Source organism: Silurus aristotelis, assembly GCF_946808225.1.
Source record: "Silurus aristotelis genome assembly, chromosome: 9".
NCBI lineage: Eukaryota > Metazoa > Chordata > Actinopteri > Siluriformes > Siluridae > Silurus > Silurus aristotelis.
In genome coordinates this window covers 2,966,356-2,987,409 of record NC_139582.1, presented here as the reverse complement: position 1 = coordinate 2,987,409, position 21,054 = coordinate 2,966,356, and the positions used below count along the sequence as shown (strand labels likewise).

The following is a 21,054-nucleotide window of genomic DNA, read 5'->3' as shown; positions in this document are numbered from 1 at the left end:
ATCTATCTATCTATCTATCTATCTATCTATCTATCTATCTATCTATCTATCTATCTATCTATCTATCTATCTATCTATCTATCTATCTATCTATCTATTCATCCATCCATCCATCCATCCATTTATCCATTTACCCACTCTTCTATCCTATCATCCTTTTTAACTCCCATCCATTTATGCATTCATTCATCCTTTCTTCCACCTATTCCTTGATCAATCCTTTCTTCCTCCCATCCACTCACCCATCCATCCATCCATCCATCCATCCATCCATCCATCCATCCATCCATCCATCCCTTCTATCCTACCTTTTATCCTTTCTTCCTTCCATCTTATCATCTACTTATTTATCCTTCCTTCCACCCATTTATTCATCCTTATATCCTACCATCCATCCATTCTTCTATCTATCTATCTATCTATCTATCTATCTATCTATCTATCTATCTATCTATCTATCTATCTATCTATCTATCCATCCATCCATCCATCCATCCATCCATCCATCCATCCATCCATCCATCCATCCATTTACCCACCCTTCTATCCTATCATCCTTTTTAACTCCCATCCATTCATGCATTCATTCATTCCTTGATCAATCCTTTCTTCCTCCCATCCACCCACCCTTTCATCCATCCATCCATCCATCCATCCATCCATCCATCCATCCATCCATCCATCCATCCATCCATCCATCCATCCATCCATCCATCCATCCATCCATCCATCCAATTCGTTGAGTGCTGCACCACTGCTGCACATGAGCCGGAGGTTAAACAAGTAGATTTACTAACAGAAGAATGTGGACACACAGCATAACTTTGACTTCATACACGTTTTATGCTGCACTAACACACACACACACACACACACACACACACACACACACACACACACACACACACACGCACAAACACAAACACAATTGTTTAATAATGTCGACTCAGTTCCTGTTTCCCCTCTGCATCGTTAAATGGCTTCATTTTTCTGATTAATTGCTTTATCTGGATGATTTACAAACCCGGGGCCTCAGACAGCATGTGTCATCACACCATTCCTCAAAGAACCACAAGGAAACAATCATCAATTACACAATTATTACAGTTCGACTCCTGCAGGTCTGAACTGTACTGATGACCTACAAAGTGACTCTTCCTGTTTATTATAAAACACTGGATCGGATCCCAAGTCGTATATTTCTTTCCCTCGCCTTGTTTCCGGCATCAGCAAGCCTTTTTTTTTTTTTTTTTTTTAACAAGGTTTACTTAATTTTCTATATCAAAGCCTCAGACATTAAAAGGCCGTCGTGGTACTTAACCATTTTCTGGTACTGTTTTCCAAAAACCCAGAGGATTTACTGTAAATCTGGAGCTTTACATCCCTGAGCCGGACTCGAGCTCGGAGCTGTCAAACAGCTTTCTTCCTCTTGTTTTAACAGCCCTCACTAAACCTCTCCTCACCAAAGAAGGACTTGTTTGATTAAATGCACTTCTCCGAGATCTCAGGAGAGTTCAAGGGAAGGGTTACTTTCATCATCGGAGAGACGTGAAGTGAAACAAATCCTCCAGTAAATTCCCTCGCTGACTTACGACACAAGATAATGGCATCTGAAAAAAAGGGTATAAAAAAAAGGGAATAAAGAAAAGGGACAAAACCAAAAATGGGCAAAAGTATTTGGACACCTAATAGGTGTCTTCAGACGCATGAAATTTTTCCATCACTTGATCTAGCAGACCCAAACTTGTCCCAGCATGACAACGCACCAGCTGCATGAAGATTTGCTTCACATGATTCCTGCTAAAGAACTCCGACCTCAACCTCCTCATCTCACCTACATCAGTACCTGAATTTTCTGACACCCTTGTGTTTCTGAATGAACACAAATCTCCACTAAATCTTCCCAGAAGAATGGACGGTATTATAGGAGCAAATGAGGACTAAACGTGGAATGAGATGTTCAAAAAGAAGCACACAATCTAATGACCAGGTGTCCATCAATTTTTTTGTCTATAGTGTATTTCAAAAGCAAAAACAACAATAATAAAACAGATGTCATAGAAAATAATCAAATTAAAATGGAAATGTATTTCTGTATTGAAATGTAAATTTTTACCATATGTGCAAAGTTTGGTGCAAAAGTTTTATTATGTAAATTACATACTAATTTTAAAGCTTTTTTTTAATTTATGTGTAACACGTCCGAGTAAAAAAAAGTGGTAGCAACATGATCAATTAAATGCATTTGGACTCACGGTTAGGACAATAAACATAATCATCATAATTCAGTGTGTATTTTAAAAACGCATACTGAGCTGAAGGTTTGGAAAAAAGAGGGTCAATGGTCTCAATGCGTCGTCATTTAAGACACTCGAAAATGCAAATACGAATATTATGGTCAGGTGTCCACAAACTTTTGGAACTACGGCGTAGCTGGGAAGAAATGAATGTCGCCTTTCATGTGATCGGAATTGTGTCCCGAGTTTTTGTTTTTCATAAATGCGTACACACACACACACACACACACACACACACACAGACAGAGTAGGGTTTAGTAGAGTTCAAAGCATTTAAGTGAAACTGGAGATCGTGTCTTATGAAAAGAGAAAACAGGGTTGGCCATGAGCCACGGCCTGCTGACGCTTTCAGAGAATACCAGAGCAGGCGAGTGTCAATAACCTCCTCCTTTTCCTTCCCTTCCTCATTCTACTTCTTTTCCTCCTTTTCCTTCCCTTCCTCCTTCTACTTTTTTTCCTCCTTCTCCTTCTTCTTTTCCTCCTTTTCCTTCCCTTTCTCCTTCTTTTCCTCATTCCCCCTGCTCCTTCTTTTCCTCCTTCTCCCTACCTTCCCCCTTCTCCTTCTCCTTCTTCTTTTCCTCCTTCTCCTCCCTCTCCTTCCCTTCCTCCTTCTCCTTCTTTTCCTCCTTCCCCCTGCTCCTTCTCTAACTCCTTCTCCCTACCTTCCCGCTTCTCCTTCCCTTCCTTCTTCTACTTCTTTTCCCCCTTCTCCGTCTTCTTTTCCTCCTTCTCCTTCCCTTCCCCTTTCTCCTTCTTTTCCTTCTTCTCCCTACCTTCCCCCCTCTCCTTCCTTTCCTCCTCCTGCTTCCTTTCCCCCTGCTCCTTTCTTTCCTCCTTCCTTTCCTTCTTCTCTTCCTTTTCTTTCCTCCTTCTCTTCTCTCCTCTCATCTCGTCTCAATTCTCTGCTTGTGTGCCATGTTATTAGCAGTTTTCTTTATTTGACACTTTGAAGTTCACACACTCCATTTTTCATATGGGGGAAAAAACATCACCAGACGCATCATTTCTGTACACAGGTTTTCTAAATGAATCTGAATTTCCGCACTCGACTGAGGGATGTAACCAGATGTTTTCAAGAACTCCCCCCTCTAATAATCAGATTATCATTCGTATTTCAGTTCATAAACCTCATCATAAAAATCAGCATCCGCGAAAGGATAAATATTATCGAAAGCAAGGAATTCCTCACTCCATTCTGTGGACACCTCAGCAGAAATTTTATATTTGTCTGTACGTATTTTTTGAACTGATAAAACGCTCATATGCTCTACCTCCACTGAAGATGTTAATCTTACCTTTTTCATTCAGAAACACGCGTTGGTAAAGTCAGATAGTGGTGTAGATGTGGTGAGGAGGCCTGGAGTGCAGTCAGCGTTCACATTCATGGTTCAACAGGGTTGAGGTCAGAAAGCAGGAGATCTTCTACTCCAAACCATGAAAAATCATACATTCATGAAGCTGGCTTTGTGCACAGGAGCATTGTCATGCTGGAACCATATATGGCTGGAAAAGTCAGGTGTCTCAATCGGTGAATTTTTAATGGAGATGCAGATATTGAAATATAATAATCGTAGAGAATAAAAGTAAATCAGTCTGCTGTAACTGCGTCTTTTTTAAAAGTAAACAACAGCGAGTATATCTGGGGAAGAGACAGTCAGGAGGTTCTTGATTGTTTTTGTTTGACAATGTATATTTCCTGTGTGTCCCTCACTGGAGCTACCGCTGAGCTGAGGATCCGACACTGAAAAATATTGAGCAAGCAGAAGGATTTATCGGGCAATGTCGAATAATCTTCTAAATTCTAAATATCGGCAGATATATCGGCGATATCGATATATCGGTCGACCACTAGTCCCTAGTCCATATCGGGTGTATGATGAAGAAAAGCCTGAAAGCTACAACCTTCTGCATCCATGAACAGGTGAAACATGTCTCGCTGCCGCCATCTACTGGCGACACAACGACAATAAAATACTTTGTATCAGATTCTCAAGAATTCAGCAAAGTGCGTTCGACACGTCATAAAGAGACAAAGTTTTTATTTGTTTATATTAAATCAAAGCACTATACGTCACAAACCAAAAGCATTACGATGTAATAATCGATTTTAATATCTGGAAAAAGAAGAAGAAGAAAAACAATGCTTAAAATGGCATAAAAAAAAAGAAGGAAAAGTAGTAACACTAGTAAACAAGACATCAGTTTCTTTTTAAATAACAGAGCTGTACATTTTTTAAAGGTGACTACGAGTAATAAAAAAAAAATATATATAGTAAAACCACCAAAAAAAAAAAAAAAATTAAACAATTTTTTTTTTCTCTACAAACATTAGAAATCTACCACTATGAATTGTAGTACAGACCAGTAATCTTTTTTATATATATAAAAAAAAAAAAAAAATTTTTATAAAAAAAATTCAGCACAGGGCTTGGAATCGGGGAGACATCACAGTACAATCAGAAGGGACGGTCAAGAGGTCAGAGCCCAGCGACAGTAAGGCAGAAGAAGACGAGGACGAAGGCGTCCTCTATAAAGCAGAGGGTCGAAAGAACGAGCCGCTGAAAAAATACAATCTTCCGTTAAAAGTGTAAAAGCATCAACCTGCATACAAAGTGTTAGAAATGCAACGACGGGCAGTGAAAGCTATAATATGCAGTGTATCAGCAAAAGTATTCAGACACCCAGCTTTCCCAGCCATATGTGGTTCTTCATTGAGGCACACACTTCCGAGTTTACATTTATGGCGTTTTGGAGATAAAAGCGACTTGCATTTATCTTATTTATAAAGGGTTGAGAGCCTTCCTCAGGGGCCCAGGAGTGGCAGCTTGCTTAGTGGGAGTGGGATTTGAACTCACAACATTCTAATCCAAAGTCCCTAACGGCTAAGCTAGCAGTCCCCACACACAGGAATTGTAAAGGACGTCTTGAGTTTTTCTCTGAACTACTCAAACGAGTTCGACGACAGCATGGTGATGATCCTGTGCACAAAGGCAGCTCTGTGAAGATATGCTTGACACCAAATCTCCACAAAATCTAGTGGAACATCATCTCAGAAAAGTGGTGTAAAGAGGTGAGATGTAGAACGGGATGTTAAAAAAAAAAAAAAAAAAGGAAAAAAAAAAGGGCACTATGAATCATATGGTCGGGTGTCCGCAAACTTTTGCCCCCCAAAAAAGAAAAAGAGAAGGAACACTATGCAGTAGAAGAGGCAGTAGAAAGCCTGACCTCTGAGCTGCATCATGCTATAAAACAACAATAAAAAATTAGAGAAATAACCATTTCTTCAAACACAGGTGGACATCAGAATCTGTTTGCCTGCAGGATCTGTCCGGCCGATTCTTCCTTCAAGTGCACAGAGCGTCAGAGCGTGAAATTCCAACTGAACATGGACATGGTATACGCATAGAAGTGCTTCTTCTTATTAATAATCTCTTTTTTCGTTTAACAGAACAAAGCTGAGAGACATGATTTATGATTTGAATGATTTGATCCTAACAAAGAACATTCATCATTCCTGAGCATCATTTCTGCACAGAGACATTTTTTTTTATATATATATATATATATATATATATATATAAAAAAAAATAAAAAAAAAAAATAAAAAAAATAATTAAAAAAATTGGTCTTTTTTTTTGTGGCATAAATAAAATAAAAATGCATACATTCCAAAGGCTTTAGTTTTTTTTTTTGCATACGTCATGTGCAAAATCACAGCTCAAAGGGACTTGAATAAACGCGCTTCCTTCAGACGGATCAGTGCAAACGTTTGACGTGGGCAACCGATGTGTGTGTGTGTGTGTGTGTGTACCATGTCCACGATTAGACCATCTGACCACAGAGGGAATATTCAGAGCCGAGAGTTCAGAAAAACCATCACATATCATACACCGGATAAAATTCTAAGCCTGACAGATGAGAGAAGGAAAAAAAAAAAAAAGAAAAGAGACAGACAGCCAAGACATATTACAAGTCAGTATAAAATGTATAAAGTGAATATATAGAACTGTTTTATAGTATTAAATATACAAGTAAAAGAGTTCATTTGCTCATGATTCTGTGACTCTCACTCAAGTCTTGAGTGTACCCCGATAATAAATTTCTGCATAGCCAAAAAAAAAAAAAGCGCAAAAACGGCTTCACTCGCCGCCGTTCAGACTGGACCATTAAACAGTACAAATATACTCTTTCCCAAAAAACAAAACAAAAAAATAAAGAATTATTTATATATATATTTTTTTCTTAAACTTAATTTTTTGTAAACAGGTTTCCCTTTTTTTGTAAAAAAACAAAAAAAGCAAAAACAAAAAAAATGACGAGGCAATTAACTTTTCTTTCACTTAAAAAAACCCAACAAACAAAACAAATAATGCTCCTTAAAGAAAAACCCTTTTCCCATTAAACTTTATGTAATGAGGGAAAGAATTCATGGCTCGTGCGATGCGGTGTGAAAAAAGGCTCGAACTCGTCCTGCTGGTTGCACAGACACGGCGCATGTGGTGCATCAATATGAGCTGCGACCGGGCAGATTGCTGGCTCCTTCTGTTCCATGGTGGTGTGTATTCTCTTTATCTCTTAATATATATATATATATTTATATACAATCACACACACACTGCAGACAGTCACAGTGCTGGATATCAAGAATGGAGAAAACGCTTCCGTCGAGTCGTCGTGCTCTGAATGCATGCGCGGGGTTTCTGTGGGTTCGGTTGGCGCAGGCGGAGACGTGCGATGCGGTGCAGCTGATTATCACTGATTATTCCGCTGGATTCCTTTTGTAATGAAGGCAAGAATGAAGAACCTCACGACAATGTCAACCACACGAGTGCTGCTGGTGTCGTGGATGAAATATTCAAAATCATATGTGTATAAAACAATGAGCGTCGATGCGTTGATGCACACGTTCTCCACATGTACAATCCTGGATGGATCGATTCCCAGATCTTAAACTGGCCAAAGATCTTTGTTAAATCTTAGACCAGGCTGTTTGTGTGTGTGTGTGTGTGTGCGTGTGTGTGCGCGCATGTGGGGGGGTGTATGGAGCGTTCAGATAGAATTCTGAGCGTGCTCAGTGTGAACATCACGATCATCAGTGTCTCGAGTGGCAGATGGAGGACACGGAGTGAGAATGGCCCCTGAGAGACGACGCTCCTGTGAGTCATAGTAACGTGTGAACATCTCACCAGTCACTGTACATGAAGCTGTAGTGTACTGAATGGCTGATGGGGAAGGGAGGGACGAATGTTTTCGCTGTATGTGTGTGTGTGTGTGTGTGTGTGTGTGTGTGTGTGAGAAAGAGAGAGAAAAACAGGATAGGGTCCTGCTGTGGGAGATTTGCATCGTCAGCACTGGACCAGACATCTCGAGCGAGTTTGTTTGTTTGTGTGTGAGAGAGAGAGAGAGGTGACGAGAGGCTTCAGAGCCTGTCGCTGCGGAAGCTGTCCTCCACAGAAGGGTCCGGGAGGACCATGTTGGGGTCACTGAGCATGCTCAGACCATCCAGGGTGAGAGGTTCTATGCGAAGCTCGTCCTCCAGGGGGAAAACCCCCTCCGAATCGAAGCACTCGGGGACGGCAGACAGGACGCTGCTAATATCCTTGGATAGGTTCGGACTGGACTCATCTGGAAGCAGTAGACAGTAAAGTCTTCGTTTAATACAGTTTACAAAACGGCTCTGCATCCACAGACAGATAGCTGGATAGACAGACAGTCAGACAGACAGACAGACAGAGAGAAAGATGGACAGACAAAAAGATAAACAGACAGACAGACAGACAGACAAATAGATAAACAGACAGACAGAGTCAGACAGACAGACATATAGAAAGCTAGACAGACAGACAAAGACAGTCAGATAGATAAACAGACAGACATATAGAAAGATAGACAGACAGATAGACAGACAGACACAAATAGATAATCAGACAGACAAATAAACAGTCAGATAAATAAACAGACAGACAGAGTCAGACAGACAGGCAGACAGAATCAGACAGACAGACATATAGAAAGCTAGACAGACAGACAAAGACAGTCAGATAGATAAACAGACAGACATATAGAAAGATAGACAGACAGATAGACAGACAGACACAAATAGATAATCAGACAGACAAATAAACAGTCAGATAAATAAACAGACAGACAGATGGTCAGACTGATACAGTATAAACAAACAGATAGTCAGACAGACAAACAAATAAAACGACACAACAGCTGTCTTTTATGGTGGGTTTCTGTACCAGACGTTACCTGTGAGTATGATATTGGGCACTGCACCTCCACAGTTTGAGTACAGCATGTTAGACTTCATCGGCAAGGGGTCATGAAGATTGCCGTGGCTACCGCTCAAGCCCATAAGCGAAGACTGGGAGCAATAAAGGTTGGAGGACGGGTCGAATCCTCCAGCCATGGAGCACATTGCGTGGTCCAGCATATTATACTGGTCCTGCTGCATGAAAAACAGAAAACGCAAATACATATTTACTCGGCAACTGGACAGGAGTTCTTCACAGCTAATGCAACGCAAAAAAGAAATGATCGAATGACATGGATCTATTTTTTTATATTTACTAATAATGTGAAGATATGTTCTTATTCGATACGGAGCACCTGCTTTGAGAAAAGGAAATCTGTGCTTTTAACTGGCCAAAAAAATTTATAAAAAATTGAGTCCAATGGTTTATCTTTGTGATGGAATTTTATTGTGTACGTAAAAAGCCGATGGCACGGGGTGTCGGTTTGCACCTGATAGGGCGGACACTTGGACTGACGACCGGAGAACTGCGACTCCATGAACGGATCGTTGAAGAACACGCCCATGCTGTTATGCTAGTAAGAGGGGAAAAAAAAAAAAATCAGGTTAATTCTTAAATCACATAATGATACATGAACAAAAGTATTGGGACGTCTCACTTCATTTTGTGGTTCTTCACCTAACTGTTACCCCCAAAGTGCCTTTGGATATGGTGGCATTACATTTTCCTTTTACAAACCTGTTCAATGCCCCTGTACAGAAAGCCAGTTTAATGAAGATATGCTTCAACATGGGTTGGAGTGGAAGATCTCCTTATAGAGCTCTAACCTTAACCTAGAACACCTGTGGGATGGGTTGAAACGTTGACCGCATCCCAGACCAGTCCACAAACACCATGCAAAGCATATCTTCATGGAGCTGGCTTTTGTGCACAGGGGGCGTTGCCATGCTGGAGCAGGTTTGAGGCTCCTAGTTTGAAGATAAAATATTTATTTTTGTGAGGTATCTGTGTTGTTTATTTTGTTTGCTTATTTTTTTATTTTATTTATTATTTGTCATTTGTTTTCTATCTTTATGCTTGGAAAATGCTTCAGATGTTACTTTTAAAGCCACTATATAAAATAAAGATTATTATTGTTGTTTTTCATTTAAGACGAAAACAATCGTTAAATATCAATAAATTGTCCCTCTCCCACTTCTTAGTGGAGAATAAAATCATGGGAGGAACTCACAACACTAGAGTTGAAGTCTAGGGGAATGTTCTGCAAAGGAGAAACCGGTTGCTGCCGCTGCTGTTGCTGTTGTTGTTGTTGTTGTTGTTGCTGCTGTTGTTGTTGTTGTTGTTGGTGCTGCTGCTGTTGTTGTTGGTGCTGCTGCTGTTGTTGTTGGTGCTGCTGCTGTTGTTGTTGGTGCTGCTGCTGTTGTTGTTGGTGCTGCTGCTGCTGTTGTTGGTGCTGCTGCTGCTGTTGTTGTTGTTGGTGGTGTTGGTGCTGCTGCTGTTGTTGTTGCTGTTGTTGGTGCTGCTGCTGCTGCTGTTGTTGTTGTTGTTGTTGTTGGTGTTGTTGTTGGTGCTGCTGCTGCTGTCCTCCCTGAAGCTGGCGCTGTTGGAGGCTGGACAAATGGGACTGGGTCGACTGCTGCTGCAAGGTCTGCTGTGATTGCTGGTAGAGAGGGTAGGGAGGCGGTGGCTCCATTGGTAGGTTGCTGGTGTCCAAGGGGACCCCCTGTAGAGAGCGAGAAAACTTCGCATTATTGCGATTTTGTGTGCAGTCTCGCATGTCAAAACAAACAACACGTGGTTTCAGTGATTCACCTCTAGAGGTCGCTCTCGTAATGACAGTGGACTGGAATCCAGGAAAAACTATCGGTATGGATTTTTGCCGATTTTGATTGTTACGCATAAATAAATGTTATGATATTTTTAACAAAAAAACGTTAAATACTGATATCTGAGATTATAAAAAAAAAATGAGAAAATACTTTTAAAGCGAAACTAAAACCGCAAGTCAATAAGCGAATCAAAGCGACTGAATCGAATCATTTATGCAAGTGATTCACTCAGGAAAGCGGTGGTGTTTTACAGAATTATTTTTGTTGGCAAAATAGAGCAAAAACTATCTGATCTAAAATGTAAGTCTCCTGAGACGACCTTCTCGTTTATTCATCTGTTGTATAAAATCAATATCAATATATGATTTCCGGAGAGGAAAAAAATATGACACTTTTTCTGGGATATTGATTAACTAATAAAACAATAAACATTTTCTGGCCACATATCTTGAGTTTCGTGATCATTAGAATAACTCTAGATGTACACGCACGAGTCTAACCTACTAGACTCCATACGTGATGTATCCCTGCACATGGTAGGTGTGTTTTGTTTGGGTTTTGCGATATACTCGATAACGTCAAATCGAAAATCTTTAAAACAACAAACATGATATTTATATAATTCCATACTTTTCCAGACTCAAATATGCAGACTTCACTAAAGATTTTAAAGACCATATTTAACCCGACTATAATAACTTTAAATCTAACATGCGTAGGTTACACACCTCGTTACACCTGTTTATGAGTTGGTGTGAAAGAGCTGTACCTGTGTGATTGGAGAAAGGGATGGAGACATGGTGGGTGAGAGCTGCTTCCCCAGACTGCGGCGCTGCTCAGAGCCAGGAGAAAGGGTCAGGGGGCTGATAGGAGCCGGTCGCCTCCTGGGAGAAGTGGACATGCCCCCTGCAGGAGGGCTGGAGAGCGAGGAAAGCCGCAAAGAAGAATGGATGGAAGGGTTGCTCAGAGAGGACGATAAACCTAAAAGAAGCAGAAGAATATTAATCTCAAGCGGAAAAGAGAAAAGCCACTCCGTTTTGCGGGCTTTAGCTGCATTTCCATTAAAACTACCATGAGTAGAATGTGATCATGGTCCATGTTTGCTGAGCTATTGTGCTTACGAGGGACGTTCGAGTCCAACCGGGACTTTTAAGTTTATAACAGAGTGGAAACTGCGTTTATTTTTCCGACACACTCCCCTGCTACATTTACGAGGTGGTATCCAAAAGTTGAGACTAGTTTTGTAACATGCCACCAGATGGCAGCACAAGGCTGCACGCACAGTCACAGGGAGCACAGACCTTCATTAAGTCAGCTTGCCAAAAGACATCGTCCTGCTATTCTGACCACGTAAGTTACCCCGTCTGGGATTTCAGCAAGTTAGAATGATGAGGGCGAGTCTACCACAGTGACGCTTAACGTTATTCGGCAAGTTTACTGCGGCGTTGCTGCAACGAGTCGTTTAAAGCGTTTTCAAGAGCGGAAGATCGGCACTGGAAGACCACGAAAGATCAGGAAGACATTCGACGAGCTCGACCGCCGAAAATGTCGCCATCTTGTGCATGATGATCGTCGGACATCTTTCAAACGTTTACACCGTTCAAATGTCTTAATGCGGCCGAGCGTCTTGAAGTCTTCTGAAAAAACTTCGTTCGCAAGAAACTTCAGCACCACACTTTGTTCCACGCAACCCACAAACACTTTCGTCTGCCATCTTGATTAACGTACTCTGCACTGGCGCCACCTATCAGTAATAGGACACGCTAGTTAGTACTGCGTGTAGTACTGCCACTCTAGCAGCCATTTTTATTCCTGTACAAATAAAAGTCCCAGTTCGACTTCAATGCCCCGAGTAGGGTTTTTTTTTTTTTTTTTTAAGGTTGAAAAGTTCAGTGCGGTCCTCGCTCGGGATTGACCCGGAAGCCATTAGAATCTTCAAACGGCTTGGAAACGTTGACTGAAAGCGAACAAATCTTAGAGCTCTGCAGTCTCAATCTTTCCCTACTTACTGTCTGAAACACAGGGATCGTTTGTGAGCCACTGAGAACAGGAAGGAAAAAAAAAAGCTATTGATAGCAGTTTAGGAGATGTTGTCTTGGAAATGACTGCGCTGTCCCTCTGTTCCTGCCATGAGCCTGAATGGAAGGTCCAAAGATCGAGAACTAAAAGAGAGCAATCAGATTGGATATTGGGGTAATTGTTTTGGGCTGGGAGGGGGTTGGGGGCAGGAGAAGAGCAAGAGTCTGGCTGCTCTTAGGCACGGATGTGTGCCTGTGCAGAGAACAAGCTGCATTTATTCATCACACTATGTCTAAAAGAACCACGGAACAAAGCGTGAAGTGTTCGTTGGGGCACTTGGGCTGCATGACTTCTGCCAAGTTCAGCCAAGGATTGTGCAAGGATTGGTCACAGATGAGCCTCAGTTTTTTGAAAAAAATCAAAAAAGCTGTTTCGCAGTTCGGAAACAATGTATCTCAGATTACGCTTTAATAAGGTTTTCACTAGAGGTCGACCGTTTTACAGATTTTGCCGAATAATCGTCATAAAGTATACTTTTCTTCAAAAATCCACGTCGTTAGTTTTTCCAAATTGCGTCCGATCCTGGAGCGGCTGAGAAATTCGGCTCGTTACGAGAGCGGCCTCTAGAGGCGAATCACTGACAACACGTGCTGTTTGTTTTTACAAGCGAGATCGGCGCTGCACGGAGAACGCTATATTACATTCATTATTTCTAATTGAAGATTATTTATCTAATTGTTTTGATTAATATAATAATTTTTCCTCATTCAGCACATATTTATGATTCAATACCTTTTTTTTTTTTTTTAATAATAAAGTTCAATACTATTTTTTTTACTATTACTTTTTTAAAATCCAGTATACATTTTAAAAACTAGCGGTTGATTAATCAGTGAGAAATCGGTCGACCTCTAGCTTTTGGCATGTGATAAATTTTACCCCGTTCAATGACCTCACCGTGAGAATTTCCGATTCCAAGATGCATCATGGCAGCGGGCAGGTTTCCTGTACTGCTGCCTCCGCTCAGGTTGGGGTAGCCCCCCTCCTCAGGGTCAAGTGGGGTGGGAAGAGGAGATGGGAAGTGCAGGTTAGTGAGGTCCGGGAGAGAGCCGCCTGTATTTAACGTGCCCTGGTAGTGAGAGAGACCGATGTTCTGCTCTGGAGATGGGTATATACTGGAAGGAAAGGATCAGACACGACTCAGAAGAAACAATTGTTTTACGTGGCAAATAGAACAAAAGTGTTCGTAAAAATCACTATTGAAAAAATGATACAAATTAAGCTCTTCAGACTTACTTGATGCCAGGTACTTCACAAGATTTGGGCCGTGATGAAAGGGACTGCACCTGTCACAAAGAAAGTTTTAAAATGGTTTATATTTTGTTTTTAGTGCAGTAACATACACCAATACAGTACTCCCTCACCGAAAAGCCCAAAAATGCTTTTTTTTTTTATTGTATAAGCCGTAAATCATCCTCCCACACACTTTAAACACACAACGAAAACATTTGTAATTATATTTTTATGAATAAATTTCATTATTTCAACATAAAACTTTAAACCGATTCCCTATACGTTTTTTTTGGTCTATCGTGCTCTCCCGAGAGACCGGGAAAATCAAGCAAATGCAATTCCGCGATAAAACCAGGGGGCGCCAGATTTCAGAAAAAAATTAAAGAATAAATAATTGCCTAAAAGAGATCAGTTATAATTTTTAGAATTTAGCTCCTTATTAAAAGTTGATAAGTTTGCGGTATATCGTCCTTTCTGAGCTCGCCGGAGTTCGTTAAGAAAAGATCGCAGGCCAACTTCGGAGTCATTTTCCTAGTTTCGGGGATGAACTCCTCAAACTACTTCTGCTTCTTTGCCTCCCTTTCGAAAAAAATTTTTTAACACGTTCATTGTTGTACTACTTGTAGTGACCTCTTTTTCCATTATTATGCAAAGTTTTCACTAAGGATCACAAAACTAACATTATGTGGGGTCGTTTTGTAAAACCGTTGGGGAGATTAAAAATTAAGATGTCATCCTCTAGGTGGCGCAACTGAAAACCCTATCCTTTTATAATTTTTTTATTCAATTTTCTTTAAAGATTGGAAAGAGCACTGACAGAAGCCTGGGTGAGAATGGAGCTCAGGAAGATCAAAGCGAGGAAGGCTGCAGGCCCAGACAGCATCAGATCCAGGGATAGGAGTATAAGATGCGATCATCTTCCTCCTTAATATGGCCCTCCTTGAGTGTTTAAAGGCTCTGGCATGGAGAAGCTGGTGTTGGATCTGTGATGATCTCAAATGTTGAGCTATTTTATGAGTTGCTCGGTAGCTCCTGGTTCCATAACTTCAAATGATTGTAGAAAGATCATCACTCATAATCACACACTCCAGTGCTCATGTTAGTTCTCACTCTCCAGTGTTTTGTTTTAAGACAATAATCACACTTTTGATATCACCCAAATAAGGATAGTTCCTCTTTTGAGTCTGGTTCCTCTCAAGGCTTCTTCCTCATTCTGCAGACACAGAGCTGGAAACTGTTCGTTGCTCTCAAACCATAATGAAGCATCATGCTGTTAACAACATATGATGTACTGTGAGGCTTGAATGCATTCACACACACACTCACCTTTTTGGCCTCCCACAGCTGCCTGGGCAACGGCTTACTCACACCAATAAGACTCTCCTCGTTAGGAACCGCAGGGAAAGAAAAGACTGCAGGAAAAAGAGAGAAAAAAGGCGTACAGTATGCATTTGAACAAAGAGGAACACTCAACACAGGGGGGATGTTGATGTGGAGAACATTGTGTTTGTTATAATCCTACAGTACAACTATTTAATGCATTCGATATTTAGAAAATGCATGCGTGTATTATACAATATAAAGATGGGAAGAAATCATATAATTTGATAGACAGAAGTCATTCTCACTGTGCCTGACCAATCTCGCCAGTAGGGGGCACTAACAAACATCACACAAGATCCTCAGCACAGGAAACAACCAAACTGTGGTTATGTAGGTCGTCAAAACCGCTGGGTATTTTAAAATGCAGGAGGGGGGAGGGATAAATAGAAAAAAAATTTCATTCCCATGTAGCAGTGGTTTGGGGTCAAGAAAGTTTAGTGAAGGTTGTGTACAGTGCAGAATGCCACAAGCAAGGTCAGTAACCTAATGCAGCAACATTACCTGCATTGTCCATATTCTGCCCACACACACACACACACACACACACACTTACCATCTCCTGTGCCATCCACCTCCGCTTCATTCATGCTGGCTGCATCGATACACCGACACGGGAAGGAAAGACAAAACAAAAGATCTTTTACAATGCAAATCAATACCTCACTTATTTAGTGTCTCTATATTAGGGCTGTCAATCAATTACAATATTTTAACAATATTGTCATGAGTTAACTTGGACAAATATGGACGCTTTGTCTATTATTATTAAAACCAAACTCGAAATGAAGACAAGATTTTCTTGACACCACATGGAACTTTTGCTATGTTTCCACACGGACGCTTTTTAGTGCCGGATCTGTGCACCATGGCGGATTATGGTGCTCGATTTCACACTTGCCGCATCGTTAACACAAATGTTTAGTGATTACAAACGGTTTTCCGGTAGAGTTTATTATTATTTTTATACCCGAGTAAAGAAAGGACGGCGTGAACAGATGCGTGTTGCACTCAAGGTTTTAATTTCGCAACTTTTATATGCGTTTATATTTTGAATTAAATTGTGCACTGCGTTGATAAAATCTGTGCCGTTAAAACTCATTTTGACAGCCCTAAAAGCCCTGACTTTTTTCCGTCATATGTTTTATAAATGCACGTTAATTCCACAAAAGATTTCCATCTGAATTGTCCGACTGTTCATATAAAAGCACTTTATAGCATTATGTGCTCCATAATCGCTGTTTAGAACCAGTTCAAGGTTTTTTTCTCCATGCGACACACACACACACACACACACACACACACACACACACACGGGAATGTATTTGTATTCGTATTTGTGTTTCTGCAAAAGACGGCTTTAGAGCTTAAAGCCGCATTGGTGGATGTTAATCCTGCTGGGATGGTCCTGACTTCCCAAAGCGCAAATATTTGATTCATACAAACAGAGTCACTCGGAGCGCACCCTTGGCTCCACCCGTTAGAGAGTTCGGGCCTTCCGCTGCAGCCCAGGCCGATTTCGGAGATCACGATACAATGCTGTGTCTCTTCGAGGGGATTATAAGAGGAGCTGCTGTAAGAAGAGGAATGAAGAAGGAGGTTGGGGGGGGGGGGGGGGGGTGTGAGGCTGAGTGACTCCGGGCAGTGTGAGAATCAAAGGAGAGGCATTGTTTAGCATGCAGCAGAAAGAGTCTTTGAAAAACAGGCCTTCTTTCTCCTTCCCCTGTGTGCACTGGGCTAATTCTGGCTAAGTGCAGGATCACCTCAGGCTTTAGGCCAAAACTGTCCAACAGCTTGAGAAGGCTCAGGTCATCTCTGCACCCCAATCAACAAGAACATACACTATATGGACAAACGACAAGGAGTCACCATTTCGTCTCTTTTCTGGTCTCCACTAGATTTTGTGCTCATTCAGCCACAAGGGTGTTTAGCAAAGTCAGATATTCACATTCATTGTTCAATAGGCTTTCTAGCTCTATAGCAGGAGAACTTCCACTCCATCCAGTATTGTCATGATGGAACAGGTTTGGGTCTCCTCTCTTTAGTGCCCTTTGACTTCTAACGCATGGCCCTTTCACAAACAGGCCTCTGTAGTGCAAAAAAAAAAAAATGAAAGAAAAGAAAAAAAAAATGAAAGGAAACCAGACGTTCTTTTTCTGTTCTGTCTGCAGGAAGATGCAGCTCTACCTCTGCCATGTTAATCTGTATTCTATGTGACTCTCAGGACACGCCTCGGTCTGCGTAGTGATACGCCACAGTCACATAGATAGATAGATAGATAGATAGATAGATAGATAGATAGATAGATAGATAGATAGACAGATAGACAGATAGACAGATAGACAGATAGACAGTTTATGTGAAAATGAATCAGTTTTTACAGATACAAATATGTTAAAAACAATTTTTATGTATACACTTTTTCAAATCCATGCATCGCATCGTTAACTTTTATGCCAATGCACCAATAAAAAAAAAAACAATTACAAATATTTACCGACAGGAGCTGTTCTAAGAACAGAGTGAAAAAATAATTCCTTGACCTGATGCATATGCTTGATCAAAGGCTCCGCCAAAATCAACTCTACGATCCTCGGCCCCGAGCCTAAGCCCTAAAGTAAACACCAGCTATATTTACAGGATGCCCAAGTGCCTCACATCTAGTGGTGAAACTTGATAACATAATGAATATTGCTCTAGAGACGCTCGTATAAATAGAACAGCAATCGTTCTTTTTCTATGGGGACGGATTTCACGCGCCGTGAACAAAATCGGCTGGTTTCACTTAACGCCATCTGAAACGTACTCAGTTCTAGCCGCCAAACAGATCTATAAGCTTCTCATCGGTCAGCAAAAGAGGAGAGCTCTGAGCTGCAGGCTTTCAGTCTCCAGGCTGCCCTGGATACTTCACCAAACATCCTGCTTCGACATGTAGACTAAACGGCATTCACAACGCGCTCTGTAAATACTCTTCCTTCATGTCACACAGGAAGCCACGAGTGGTCAATCCACCGGTTTTTTTTTGTTGTTGTTGTTTCAAGCTCAAAAACACTACGTTTGCATTTACTCAGGTTGTCGAGCCAAAGCGATTTTAAATCCAAGTACACAACTGAGAGTTAGAGGTCTTTCTCAAGCGCTTACCACAAAAGATTACTCTTCGCTTTTTTGAGAACAGAACTTCGCTGAGCTTTACCTCAGGTAACTGCTGGATAATGGCGATGGATTTGGACTGTGATTAATATCAACAGCCTGCTATAATGGGCTCAGGATCACAGTTTGCATGAGCAGGTATGCATTTAAGCTCCAATCACTGAACATCTCAACATTGATGGAACTGTTTGTCGACTGTTCCCTTTTGTGTCTGGTTCCTCTGGTGAGTTTCTGGTGCTGGGATTTGAACTTCTGACCTTATGATCCGATGCCTTAACCACTGAGCGACCAGCTCCCCTGATGGTACCCAGGTACTGATGTAGGTGAGAAGGTGAGGAGACCTGGAGTGCAGTCACTCACATTTATTGTTCAATAGGGCTGGAGCTCTATAGCGGGAGATGTTCCACTCCAACCCATGTGAAGCATATCTTCATGGAGCAGACTTTGTGCACTAATGGAACAGGTTTGGTCTCGAAGTTTAATTTAATGACAGCACATCCAAAAGACGTCCTATACAGCTGGGTGCCTCCAGCTTTGTGTTAACAGTTCGGAGAAGAACCACATACAGCTTGAAAAGTCCGGTGTTCTAATACTTTTGCCTATATAGTTTAGCAGTGACCTTTTATGGTCCAGGGTTACAGTAAGGTTACACTCATGGCAGCTTTTCTAGTCTAATAAAAAAAAAGCATTCTGTTGCACAGAACGGCAGAGAGCCAATCAGATTGCAGCGTTCGGGATTCTGATTCTTGTGGCCAGAAAAGTGTGCAAAATCATCAGCATTTTTTGTCAGTCTTCAGAGACTAAACATAATTGTCTGAATAGCCGTTTGGGGCAGCTCGTGGTGGCAGGATAATTTACTCAGACTCTAATTGTGTAAGGTCCTCATGCACGCCATCACTTTTTTTGTTCGCTTTTATTCCCCCCCCGAACGTCTAATTAAAGCCCATGAAAGGTTTGATAATTATCTAACAGCTTGACTCCGGGTGTGTAAAAGCGGGGAAAACAAAGGGATAGTGCAGTGCAGAGGATTCTACTGTACTGTCGTTTTTTGTTTTTTTTTTACCCAATAAACACCGTGAACACGGAAACCAAGCGTTTCCCAGAGGGCCACGTTTGGAGGGATGGTACACGGCTGGGATTTCCATGTTACACTAAGCAAACTTTTTTTTTCCCTGTTAATCAGTAAACCATAGCTTAGTCAATAAACACACACACACACACACACACAAAATGGAGCAAAAGTGTCGGGACACGCATCTGACGCACCAAACCGTGTCTACGTTCTGCTCTTGCGTGAGAAAACAGAACTCTCCTTCACCACCAACAGGTGGCAGTAGTCTGTATTCGACGTCCAAACAGAAAAACCGGAAAAGCAAGGACTGTAAATATCCAAAAGAGAGCGGCGTTTTCACATTCCACGATCGTTACTAATGGACTCGTGTAGCATTTTTCAATCGTGTCTGCTAAGTCGCAAAGGCAAGAGCAAGAATGGTTTGCTCATCATCCATCCACCCACCCACCCCCACACACACACACACATCCCATCCTGAATGCCACCCACGCGATGTTTTTGTTTATTTTGAGTGCTTGAACAGACGTATATTAACACAATAGATTCGGTTTACAGTGAGAAGGTGCTCACCATTGCGCTGAGGTGGTCCTCGTCCTGTCTGTTGGTTCCCGCTGTATGGATCCTGCTGGTTTGGGTTCATCGCACTCGTATGCAGAGCCGAATCCGAGTTGGTTCTGTGATGAGAAGGAAGAGGAAGGAAAACGAGAGCAGAAAATAAAATATATATATAAAAAAAAGGGCATTGGTTATTACCATGTTAGGTCTAAAACCATATAAAAATACATGTGAGTCTCGAGTGAGTCTCATGTGCATGTAGGAGACACAGTTATCCCTGGCTTCTGCTCACTGTTCTTTAACCAGTTACACATGAGATCAACATCGAGGGCTCTTCAGAAAGCTCAGGTGCTTTTCTGGCCCCTCTTCACCGAGCAAACACTGAATACAGAGCTCGAACACTGATCGTTACACATGAACGCTGAATGCGAGGCATTTTGCTTTTGACCGTAGGGAATACTGGAAGAAAAAAAAAGAAAAAAAAAAAAAAAAAAAGGAGTGGAAACATCGAGAATGGACTCGAATCGCAGTTCATTTCCTAATTTAGACCCAATGCTGCAGATAAACCAATTTTTCAAGACTAATATACTGTGGCTGCAATTCAATTAACTGTGAATAAAAGCAGAATTCGTGTAACAATCGGCACAAATCTCACTTTCGATTCGAGAAAAAAAAAAAAAAAAAAAAAACCACACAAAAAAAACCCCGCATTTATCATCACTTACGTTTTCAAGCTCATGCTTTCATTTGCAGCAGAAAGATTCAAGTCCGGTGTATTTAAAAGAAACAAGAGATTAGTAGAAACGTAGAATTCAGGTTCAGGTCTAATTTCAGGTTAGTTTAGTCTAGAAGTGTCTGACATTCATTTATTACTCTTCGAAAGATACAAATATATAAATATTTGAAGCGGTAGGGAAGAAAGAAAAAAGAAAAAGGGCATCATTAATGATTGGGTTTGACTTTGTGCATGGAGACATGACCATCATAATAAGAGGCGTGTGTGAAGAGAAAAGAGGAAAAATATATGAGACAGAAATCCAAAAAGAGCTGATCGGTGAAAGAGGGAGTTCGAAGATCAAGGGTCACCTGTTGAGCTGCGATATTAATCTAAACCCGGGCCGTTTCTCTTCGGTCCATGGCTGCTGCTCCCTTTGGAAATGGAAACAATCAGGGGGTTACTGACCACCACATGTACAGGA

At 41.3% G+C, this 21,054-nt stretch overlaps 1 protein-coding gene and 2 long non-coding RNA genes across 6 annotated transcripts in view; 2 read left to right on the top strand and 1 right to left on the bottom strand.

Moving 5' to 3' along the window:
• Window positions 1-605: 605 nt before the first annotated feature.
• LOC310730870 lies at window positions 606-5,845 on the top strand. Its single transcript, XR_014534992.1, has 2 exons — window positions 606-5,250; window positions 5,292-5,845. It is a non-coding gene; the product is annotated as an uncharacterized lncRNA (long non-coding RNA).
• A 128-nt stretch (window positions 5,846-5,973) lies between these two features.
• crtc3 (CREB regulated transcription coactivator 3) overlaps window positions 5,974-21,054 on the bottom strand; it is a 32,223-nt gene continuing 17,142 nt past the window's right edge. The window contains exons 5-16 of one of the 4 annotated variants that reach the window (XM_083549946.1): window positions 20,942-21,004; window positions 19,871-19,974; window positions 15,635-15,673; window positions 15,025-15,110; window positions 13,702-13,751; window positions 13,363-13,580; window positions 11,156-11,367; window positions 10,137-10,280; window positions 9,789-10,025; window positions 9,048-9,131; window positions 8,553-8,751; window positions 5,974-7,922 (exon numbers count right to left, since the gene is read on the bottom strand). In XM_083549946.1, the coding sequence (XP_083406072.1) occupies window positions 7,717-7,922; window positions 8,553-8,751; window positions 9,048-9,131; window positions 9,789-10,025; window positions 10,137-10,280; window positions 11,156-11,367; window positions 13,363-13,580; window positions 13,702-13,751; window positions 15,025-15,110; window positions 15,635-15,673; window positions 19,871-19,974; window positions 20,942-21,004 (1,642 nt within the window). In that variant the 3' untranslated portion in view covers window positions 5,974-7,716. Of the gene's footprint in view, window positions 7,923-8,552; window positions 8,752-9,047; window positions 9,132-9,788; window positions 10,281-11,155; window positions 11,368-13,362; window positions 13,581-13,701; window positions 13,752-15,024; window positions 15,111-15,634; window positions 15,674-19,870; window positions 19,975-20,941; window positions 21,005-21,054 lie in introns of all 4 variants that reach the window. The other 3 variants (XM_083549943.1, XM_083549944.1, XM_083549945.1) reach the window with 3 other exon arrangements.
• Window positions 12,602-15,456, top strand: LOC310730877. Its single transcript, XR_014534999.1, has 2 exons — window positions 12,602-15,141; window positions 15,196-15,456. It is a non-coding gene; the product is annotated as an uncharacterized lncRNA (long non-coding RNA).